This window comes from Diplotaxodon limnothrissa, linkage group LG3 (assembly GCF_057381915.1).
Source record: "Diplotaxodon limnothrissa isolate DT_005_m linkage group LG3, D_limnothrissa_male_GT1.1, whole genome shotgun sequence".
NCBI lineage: Eukaryota > Metazoa > Chordata > Actinopteri > Cichliformes > Cichlidae > Diplotaxodon > Diplotaxodon limnothrissa.
The window spans coordinates 38,378,759-38,389,659 of NC_140598.1; the positions used below are offsets into that span (position 1 = coordinate 38,378,759).

General features: G+C 42.3%; 1 protein-coding gene across 1 annotated transcript; it reads left to right on the forward strand.

The window, feature by feature from the left end:
- The first annotated feature begins 6,242 nt into the window (after positions 1 to 6,242).
- LOC146635753 (polymeric immunoglobulin receptor-like) lies at positions 6,243 to 10,498 on the forward strand. Its single transcript, XM_085350204.1, has 5 exons — positions 6,243 to 6,282; positions 6,412 to 6,747; positions 7,223 to 7,540; positions 9,765 to 9,904; positions 10,415 to 10,498. Exons 1-5 carry the CDS (start codon positions 6,243 to 6,245, stop codon positions 10,496 to 10,498), a joined length of 918 nt encoding a protein of 305 aa, XP_085206330.1.
- The last annotated feature ends 403 nt before the right edge of the window (positions 10,499 to 10,901 follow it).

A 10,901-nucleotide genomic window follows, 5' to 3' on the forward strand; every position in this document is an offset into this window, starting at 1 on the left:
TTTGCCCATCACTAGTAAGCAGGCACCAAGTGCTGTTACTGCCTGCTGCACACACTATCTTTTTCTCAGATCGACCAAACTGTCCGACCTGTAGATGTACATGGTTCATTCCAATGTGTCAGTTTAAAGATATCTCACTGAGTGTCAGAAAGACAAGTTTGCCTCTCTTCTCTACTGCAAGTGAAAAAAAAACTGCAGAATGTTTTCAGTGTCATCAGTTCAGCTATATTAAATCAATGTGGTGTTAAATTTTGTTATAAGAAGCAATGGGAAATGTTTTCATGTAATTTGAAAGCTTTGGATGTGTTATCAAACTTCTGAATTTCTGGAAATAATCTAATTATCTTTTTTTACTCACAATTTATTCTAAGCTTATAATTATTTGTATTTTACTCTAAACTTGAAAACTCGAGTTTATTAATTTTAAATTATGTCAAGGTCTGGGGTATGTGACACACTGTTCATGTGTTTGCACTGGTTGTTTCCGGTTTGAGTAGTATTCAATGTTGTTGTTGTTTTGTGGCCCTGCCAAGAGGAGATACTCTTTTGAAATGAAGACAAACACAGCAGTTGGAAATCTCCAGTTCATGTGATGTGTATGATGAAGATGATGATGATGATGATGATGATGATGATGATGATGATAGTGGTGGTGGCGATGATACAGCAACATAATTAATAATTTTAATAATACATTTTATTTAGAAGCACCTTTCAAGACACCTAAAGACACTTAACAATAGAATAAAATGCATAATAGGACAATGACAAAATAAAGAACAATAAAAATAAATAAAAAGCACAACATAAAATAAACAAACAGTGGGTTCACAGTGAATATGGAAATATGAACAGATGGGTTTTGAGTTAAGATTTAAACTGGGAGAGAAAAGCAATGTTTCTTATATCAGGGGGTAGAGAGTTCCATCAGCTATTTAGTTTTAGAAGGTACATTTGGAATTTGAATTTTAAATCCTCAAAAATGAAACTGAGGACATGAACTTGAGGTGAACAGTTTGTTTCATTTTAAAACAAATTATTTTGACGTCATCACCATCATCATCATTAATCAGTGATAGACTGCCCGATGATCCGTGATGTTTAAACAAACAGGTTCTGATCAGGTGCAGCTGTCAGGATATTCAGAGTCTGAATCATTGTCAGTTATTTCTCACATTTCCTTCCTTAAATCCAGAGTCAGTATCTGCAGCAGTGATTATGTCTACTAAAACACGAAATCAGGTACTCTGATGATTAATTAATTGATGTATTATTACCAGTGTTGGGGAGTAACGGAATACATGTACCGCCGTTACGTATTTAGAATACAAAATATGAGTAACTGTATTCCATTACAGTTACCGTTTAAAAAGGTGGTATTCAGAATACAGTTACTTTGTTGAAATAAATGGATTACACTGCGGTACTTTCCTGTTTCATTTTGTCGCGGGTCAGGACTGTTTGGGTTTTGTTTGACAGCTACGATCTGTTGTTCCAGGCGGCAGCGTTACGGTTGCCATGGTTACAGGGCGACGCTCTCTCTCTCTGCGACTGTGTGTTTCCTGGGTGAAAGAGCGCCTTTTCGTTGTTGTTGTTGTTGTGCTAAGCTAACAGGCAGAATGCTACAAGCATAGCTCTAAAGAATGTAGCATCATGGGCAGTGTAGTCCGTGTTGCTGGGAGAATGGACTGCCATACACGTTATGGGTCTGTGAGCGCGAGGAGGGAGAAAAAGGGGAGTGGAAAGGTACGAGTTGTCATCGAGGAAAAACGGGAGCTGGAAGCATGTAAATATAATAATAACCACTGCAGCCAAGAAGAGTGCCTGACGAGCCCAGTTGTAAGTAAGCTATTAAGACTCGACTGTACACCGTGTTCGTGTTTTCCTCCGAAAACAATAAGTTCCGTTGGAGCAGTCTTTCAACGCCTCTCTCTGTCTGTCGCAAGAAAAGTTGACCCACACAACAAAGTAAAGCTATTTTTCGGCTACAAGCCAACAGGGACCCCGCCGTTTTAGTCAGAGGTCCCTTTACTACAGTTCGGAGTCGCGGACCTTCAGTAACAGTAATAAATCACACAGCAATAGTACATTCACGTTGTTGTAAAAAGCACGATAATATATTAAGTAATCCAAAGTATTCAGAATACGTTACTGTCATTGAGTAACGTAACGGAATACGTTACAGAATACATTTTCGGGCATGTATTCTGTATTCTGTAATGGAATACATTTTAAAAGTAACCTTCCCAACACTGATTATTACTTTGTTGTGTTGAATCTGGATGTTGTTGTATTGGTTGGCACCTTTCTGCAACATAGTGTGGAGATCTGCGGTCGTAGCTCCCATCTTTAAGAAGGAAGACCAAAGGGTGTCCATATAGATAGTGTGAGGAGTTGAATGATGTTATGCTTATTGGAGCCCCTCCTGGGGCAAACACATCCATACATACACAGCAGGTCAGTGGTGCTCCTGGGAAAATGAGGTAGGTTGGACAGGAGTAGGATGGCAGCCAAATGTGCCGGAAGGCCTGCAAGGAATAGTAATTCAAAGGGTTTATTCTGTTTTTCATAACCCTGTCACTATCTTCTTAGGTCCATGGAACATACTGCCCAAAGCAGAGAGCCCGGGAGGCGTATTCTATCTGGTAATCAGGGTGGACATGTCAGGAACAGATTTGTTTGGGGTAATTAGGGTACACTTAGTTTACCCCAAAGCCTGAGTCACACTTAAAAACTCAATGACAAATCTAACTGATAAACTAATAATCTCGGCACCAAACACGATAGGGCAAGCGGAGAATGCGAGTTCATTTATGCCAAAACAAGATAACTATACATGTTTCAGGTTTTCTACAGATAATGTAAAGTACCAGGTGGGAGAAATCGACCCTACTTGGTGTGCCGTCACACCCACGGGAAGAACCACGAATAATGTGAGTGACCCGAGCACATTAATTGGAACATGGGCAAGAAGTGGGTTGTATTATTATTGTGGGCAAAGCACCCTTTTGGTTCGTGTCCCAATGGGAAGCGTAGGGACATGTGCGATGGTGCGACTGGCGCTCCACTCATACTGATTGGAAATCAGGTAAAGACTATTCAGCAACACAACACACGTACCTTAGCAGCCAGACATAAGAGACACATTTTGGCAAAAAGAGGGACCCATGGTATACATGCATATGACCCCCGGCTAAACTCTCTGACTAGGATAGACTCCATAGGAGTGCCCAGGGGAGTTACAAACGAGTATAAGCTGGCAGACCCAGTAGCTTCAGGGTTGGAAAGTATATTCCTTTGGATAACGCCTAATAAGAATGATGACCGCATTAACTATGTTCATTACAACTGGCTGAGACTCTCTAGCCTTACCAGGGACGCCATGGAAGGGTTTGCAGAATAATCCGACTTCGCTGATGGGAGTGCAGAATCGAATGGCCCTTGACATGTTGTTGGCGGAGAAAAGGGGGCGTCTGTGCTATGTTCGGAGACATGTTCTGCACCTTTATCCCCAACAATACTGCCCCAGATGGCTCAGTAACCCGAGCTCTGGAGGGCCGGAAAATTTGTCTAAAACGATGCATGAGCACTCAGGTATCGGAAACCCAGTGGAGTCCTGGGTGGTATCCGTGTTTGGACGGTGGAAAGGTTTGGCTATGTCAGCAACGGTTTCATTCGCTACACTTTTAGGGATACTGGTCACCTGTGGTTGTTGTGTCATTCCCTGTGTCAAAGGATTCTTGGTAAAACGATGGCTAGGGTTGCGGACTCTGGACGGGTGGATTCAATCTACCTGAGGAACTTAGATGCCATAGAGTGGGCTGAGGAGTGATACAACACGAGGTGTGGTGACATTCCTTTTTTGGAATGTCTAAAGAGGGAATGTGGAGATACAGAAATTCTTTTATTGCTGCCATATAATCTGAATCATTATACCTGCATTAATAACATTCTTTACAGCATTATTTCATGTAATAATATTTCTGACAGTATTGATACTGCATTACAGTTATTTATTGAAGATGTCCATTTGAGGATCCTTCCATTATGTTAACTTTTATTACAAGTACGGTTAGAAGTATTTTATACACATTGCATGTCTGCGCTTAGTTTGAGTTGATGTTTGGTTCATTAAGGGTCTTAAGCTTCACTGGCGTGACTATCCAGGTGATACATGCTGAGGGAAACTAGAACATAGAAGGATAACTGCAATGCATGCTTACAGTACATATAATACATATAATCTAGGAATGTGTCCGGCCTGAGGCCTTAACTCATTTGGTGTCTTACTATATTTTATTCTACTTGGTAACAGACAGGGCAGCACGGTGGCACGGTGGTTAGCACTGTTGCCGCACAGCAAGAAGGTCCTGAGTTCAATTCCACCATCAGGCCGGGGTCTTTCTGTGTGGAGTTTGCATGTTCTCCCCGTGTTTGTGTGGGTTCTCTCCGGGTACTCCGGCTTCCTCCCACCGTCCAAAGACATGCAGCTTGTGGGGATAGGTTAATTGATTAATCCAAATTGTCACTAGGTGTGAATGTGCGAGTGAATGCGAGTGTCTGTCCCTATGTGTTAGCCCTGCAACAGACTGGCGACCTGTCCAGGGTGTACCCCGCCTTTCGCCCTATGACAGCTGGGATAGGCTCCAGCGCCCCCCGCGACCCTGAAAAGGATAAGCGGAAGCGAATGGATGGATGGATGGATGGATGGTAACAGACGATCAGAGTCAATAATTAGCCTCAGAGACCCTGAGGGCTTGAAGTTTATTACCTTGTATGGAAGGTGTTATAGAAAAGAGAAGTTCTATGTCTGCTTATAGCTATTAAAGATGTACGATTAACTGTGACTAATGTCTGGAACCTATTTTAATCTGTCATTGACGCCATGGGGGGGCGTGTACCCCACTGCTTTATAAGTATCCACAACATGTATTTTGGTCAGAAGACATATGTTGATGTTTTCTCCGGGCTGTTAATAAACTCATCGTTTGATTGCACTTTTCTGGGGCCTCCGTGGTTTGTGACACTGCTTTACATTGATTGATTTCGCGACACATGTGCAATGGCATGACATGTAATTCATATGTATCCATTTTCTTTAAGTGTTGTTTTGATGTTACAAAGAGTAAACTTGTCACATACAGCAGTCTAATAGCTGAGTGGATATTTTGGGTAGTTTAGTTGTGCATAAAAGTGCAGTATCTTTGTGGTAGCATAAAATGTTCTTTAAATAAACTGACTTCCTCAAAATGATATGCTTATCTCACAGATCACTTGCAGAGAACTACTGTCCAATGACTCAGTAAAGCTGAAACCACACTTAATAAAGCTACTTGATTTTAGTGTTTCAAAGATTTTGAATGTCACTCCTGTCGATACAAATGGCTGCTTGGACACTTTCAGCTGCCATGATATGAGTTCAGCTTGTGTCCCATTATTTGGACAGAGACCTTCTGTTTCTTCACTCTCTCTGGATTTTTCAGAAATTAAAGGTTATGGGGGAAGTTGTACTTTGGGTCATTCTGATAGTCAGACAGAGAACAGCTGTGTCAAAGTCAATTGTGAAGCGCCTCCTTAACTCCATATTCAACAAGAAGCATTATTCAAAATTCAGAAACTCCTTTAGTTACAAAGTAAACAAGTTCCTCAGATTGAACAAGGATTAGGAAGTTGTTTTATGGCCCCTGCATATTCCTAATCTAACTGTGATATTGCACTGATATTTGTAACCTCGGATTGATTAGGACTCAGTAAGAATAACTTCAGTTACAAATAAACAAACAAAAAACCCCAAAATGAAACGAGGAGATTTATAAGTTATAGTGAAACTCTGGAAAGTATATAAATAAAATTAATTTACCAGAAGCATGAAAGTTTTTTTTTATCTGCTTTCTGTTTCCCTTTCATCATAAAGCTGCATCAGCAGTATTTTAAGGTCACAAAGTCAAATTTAATCTGAAATTTGTTAATTCACAATCACAGCATCAAAGATGTTTCATGATGAACAAACTGCGTACAGGTAGATTAATGATGTTGATGTTTGTACACATGTACACTGTATCATCGCATCACTATCCTCATTAGCATGTTTTGTGTGTAACTGAACAAATATAAGGAAGTGAAAAAAAGGGAACAAGCGACTAAACAGTTGTTTTATAATCTGACAGACACAGACGGAGTGAAGTGTCAGACGCTGTTCTTCTGAAGTTTAACAACTTTTCTGCATCAGGATCAAAACCAAAATGAAAATCCTCCATTTTCTCTTCTTTGTTTTCTTGTCAGGTGAGGACTGATTACCTCATTGTCTCTTTCATGCTGCTCTTTATTCATTTTTATTTTTTATGGGAACTTTATAAAATGCACATATTTGCATTTGATATTCATCTTACTATTATTATTCTTATCTGACAGATCCAGCTGTGCTCGTCAAGGCAAGGCTCAACATCTATTCTGCAGCTGAAGGAGGAAATGCTACACTTAACTGCCACTTAACTTTACCTGGAAGCACAAAGTTCTTCTGTAAGGAAAAATGTGAGCGAACAGAAAATATCCTCATTAAAACAGATGGAAGCACAGCTCAGAGTGGGAGATACAGCATTAATTATAAAGATGGATCTTCAGGAAAAGGAATTGTGTCTGTGACCTTCACACACATGATCAAGTCTGACGCAGGAATGTACAGGTGTGGTTTGGGAAAATCTTCTGCTCCGGATTCATACTCAGACTTTGTGGTCAGAGTTTCAAATGGTGAGTTTATACTAAAGTATGTGTGTGTTTCTGTCCATGTGTTTTAGCCTAAGTACTTGCACCTACAAGCATCACATTATCAGATGTGTCTTGGTTTTAACAGCAAAACCCTCCCAACTTAACATCTCTGATCAAGAATAATAGAAGCAAGAAGGTTGCTCTGTTTGCCAAAATTGAACAGTGGCTAAACATTTGATATTATGGGAAAATTTAAATATAGCAGATGAAAGGTCAGCCCTCTGTACTTCCAAATCTTCATTATGTGAATGTAACATTTTGAATGGCTTCTTTAAATATGCTAATATTATTGTAGAGTAGTCACTGATCCTGCCCAGGGTCAGGTGAGTGTTTTCTGAGATTTTCACTGATTTTATATAAAAATCAGAATATCATCAATCATGCTTACATGCTACAGGAAATGCGACACAACAGCTTACAGGAAGTACAGACTAATTCATGTTCTTCTGCTTCACAGATCTGGATAAAACCTCTGGTTTTACTCGCACAGAAACTGAGGGAGAAGCAGTCACATTGGGATGTGCCTATACTGTGTATGGGCAGAGGAAGTTCTTTTGTAAGAATGAGTGTAAGAATGAAGGGGAGATCCTCATTGACACAAGCAATGATAAATCTGTGAGTGGCAGATACAGCATTGAATATACAGCAGGATCTCTGTTTGGACTGTATGCGACCATCACACAGCTGACCAAGTCAGATACAGGAGAGTACAGGTGTGGTTATGGAAACCCTCTGTCTCCAGATTCATACTACAGTACCAGTCTTGTTGTCATTGGTAAGTAGGATGGTAAGAAATATGTGATTTAAAAAAAAAAAAAACCAATAGCATGCTTTGTCATTCAGTAGGATAAAATAACATAAAAAATGAGGACTCCTGTTACTCACTGTCACGGTCGGGGCTATTGTCTCTTTTCAGTGTCTTTTTTTATTATCTTTTCTTTTGTTATTTTGAATAACACTGTGGTGGGGCGTGGTCTGCGGGGCCGTGCGGACGCACCTGCACGGCATCCGCAATCACGCCCGCCGTGTTAAAACACGGGGACTCAGGGGTTGGTGGTGGTGTGGTGTGACGTGAATCAAATAAAGTTGGCTCTGAACGGCGCTCCGTGGTCCCGCCGTGCCTTATTCATGCCGAAACCCGGGAGGCGGCATGGCGGGTACCTACCAGAGCCAGGAAAGGAAAGAGCTGGCCGAGAGGGTGGCCGAAATAGCGGCCACCCAGCGGAAGCAGGCGGCGGAGGTGCGTCGCCAACAGGAAGAGCTGCGGAAGGAGAGCGAACGCCACCTGGGGAAGATGGCAGAGCTGGCAGCGCTGCTCTGGGCCTGGGCGCCACCCCCACAAGTGTGTCCCGAGGACAGTGAAGCGGTGGAGGAGCCGTGTGGGTCACCTCGGCAGCCGGAGGTGGTGGACGAGCCACGCGGGGGTCCGAGCCTGCCGGAGGAGGAGGAGCAGCCGGGTGAAGGGCTGCTCCTGCCGGGAGCGGTGGAGGAGCCGCTCCAATCGGAGGCCGAGGACGAGGCGGGCGAGGGTCTACACCTGCCGGAGGCAGAGGAGACGCTCCACCCAGAGGTGGGCGAGGGGCTGTGCCTGCTGGGGGCGGAGGCGCAGTGCGGGGAGCCGCTCCAAACGGGAGTGGCGGAGGCGGTGGCGGAGCAGCTGTGCGGGGAGACGGAGGTCCCTGCTCCAGGGCAGCCTGTGCAGCCGGAGTTGGAGGCAGAGGAGCGGGACAGCCCCGCTAGGCCGGGGATCGGCGGGCTGGCTAGTCCAGCCTCGCTGCCACCAGTCGATTCTGCGCGCCTGATGTCTGCCCAGCCGCCTGTGTGCAGGAGCGCACGGCCATGCCTGTGGGGCCGTGTCCGCTTGCTACGCGGCCGACCTCCGGACCAGCTTCGCCGTTGCCGCTGGATGCGCGGGCGGCCACCAGAACGGACGCGTCCCCGTCGCTTGGTCAGGGGCTGGGGCGCCGATGTGTAGGGGCCGAGTCTCGCCCCAGTTCGCGGGGGGGGGGGGGGAGTAGGTTCGGCCAGATTGCTCCCCGGCCTCAATCGGGCGATGGGGGTATGTGGTGGGGCGTGGTCTGCGGGGCCGTGCGGACGCACCTGCACGGCATCCGCAATCACGCCCGCCGTGTTAAAACACGGGGACTCAGGGGTTGGTGGTGGTGTGGTGTGACGTGAATCAAATAAAGTTGGCTCTGAACGGCGCTCCGTGGTCCCGCCGTGCCTTATTCATGCCACAAACACCTTAATTTATTTAAGTTCTAATGAGATGCCTGTATCCTGCAGTAAAACCTGAGCAGAAGATTTGTGACTCATAATTGTATGAATGAACATTTGGCAAAAGTGCAAAACAATCTCTATGTTAAATCTTTTGTTGGAGGGAGTTGTTCTTTTAGATTTTCTCTGTTTCTTCAAAAATGTCTGTTCACATACATATAAAATCATAGCCACTAGCTGAGGCCAAATGTATTAAAGTGTTACAGTCAAGTTGTGTTGGTGATGACATTGTGTTCAAATGACAGACAAAACCTGTGTCTCAAATGTGGCTTGAGAAAATTATGAATCAAACTGAATTTCAAAAAATCAGACCGTTATCAGTTCTAGCCTAAAAGCATGATGGTGTTATATTCTGAACAGAATTTTATTTGTGATAGTCAAGCTACGGTTGATTGCTAATTTTACATTTAATGTACAAGACACTGCAGAATGTAATATTTTTATGGAAAAAAAATATAATCATGTGCCAAAAAACCATCTGTCACACCAACATCCAACCTCACTTTTTCAGTGTGCACTAAAAGTTTCCAAATTAATGTTTTGAAGCGTCTGAGTTCATCAGGTGATGTGGATTGACACTGAGATTGAGTGAGAGGCTGGCCATGACTTTCTAATCTGCTTTAAAGATTTCATTATAATGTTAATGATACATTTTGTATTTGGCAAATGTTTTTATTTTCAAGTATCACTACTCTTTTTTTAAATTTGTGTATTGTTCACAGGTTCAAATCCACATACTTCGACACCACAAGCAACAACTAAAACAACACAAACACCACCAACAACAACAGCACAGAGTCAGAGTTTCACTCCAAAGATTTCTACGTCTTCATCAGATTGTCCTCACTCCTCTTTGGGTCTGGTTGTGTGTGTCTCTCTGGTGTTTTACTGATGGCTGTTTTCATCCTGCTCCTCTACATTTATAAGACAAGGAGGAACACTGCACTGAACATCAGAGAAAATGCAGGCAACAAAAACATGGAGGTGAGTTTCTGTCACTTGTTTACTTTCTGTTTATACAGGTTTCAGTGACTACTGTTTAATCACTGTGATGTTCTTAATGAAGTGTAGTGAAAAATGAATATATATTTTTTAATTAATAACAGACCAAGTTACAGAAACATGTTCTCTTTTTGTTCTAGTACTTCTTATTGTTATTGTTATTAGGTTGGTTCTTCTGTATTTGCATGTTTTTTTCTTTCCCAGACAAGCATCAGTTCACCATATCTAAATATGTGAAATCACATTTAGCCCTGTCAGTATTTTGCTCTGAAGCAAAACTGCTGTACTTCTCATTTTTAATAGCATGAAACTGATAATGCATAATGTTTTTGAAACCTCAGCTTTTATGTTGTTGATGTTTTATTTTCAGTTGTCTGGCACATACGAGAACTGGGGTCCACCCTCCCAACATAAAGGCAGTAAGGACCAGGATCACGTCTACTCTGCTTTGTAAAAAGCACAAGTCTGAAAATGCTAATGTTCTGATGCTTTTTTTTTCTCTTTGGGCAAGTTTAAGATCTTATATAATTTGTTTCACACACATATAAATATATATGAACTGAGCTTATTTTTTCCAGTTACTTTCTTTCTATGTATTCTTGACTTCTTTCTTTATCCATAAATCTGACTGAATGAAACATTCATGTACCACATTTAAAAATAATGAAAAGTCTGTAAGTGTACTAAGATTTTTAATTACTGGAGATCAGGAAAAGTCCATTATGTTTTCCATTTGTATTGACCTATTTAGCATTTCACATATATTTAGCATGGTAGCAAAAAAGCTTCAATATGCAATCTTAGCTTTGTAACACTGAGAACATGCTTATTACGCTGCATTATAAACATTTGAAGAA

Excerpts from the sequence above, each read along its gene's own strand:
- LOC146635753 (XM_085350204.1), top strand. The coding sequence starts at position 6,243 with ATGAAAATCCTCCATTTTCTCTTCTTTGTTTTCTTGTCAG. Across the intron at positions 6,283-6,411 it reads CTTCTTTGTTTTCTTGTCAG|ATCCAGCTGTGCTCGTCAAG; the intron begins GTGAGGACTGAT and ends CTTATCTGACAG. Across the intron at positions 9,905-10,414 it reads CTCACTCCTCTTTGGGTCTG|TTGTCTGGCACATACGAGAA; the intron begins GTTGTGTGTGTC and ends TTTTATTTTCAG.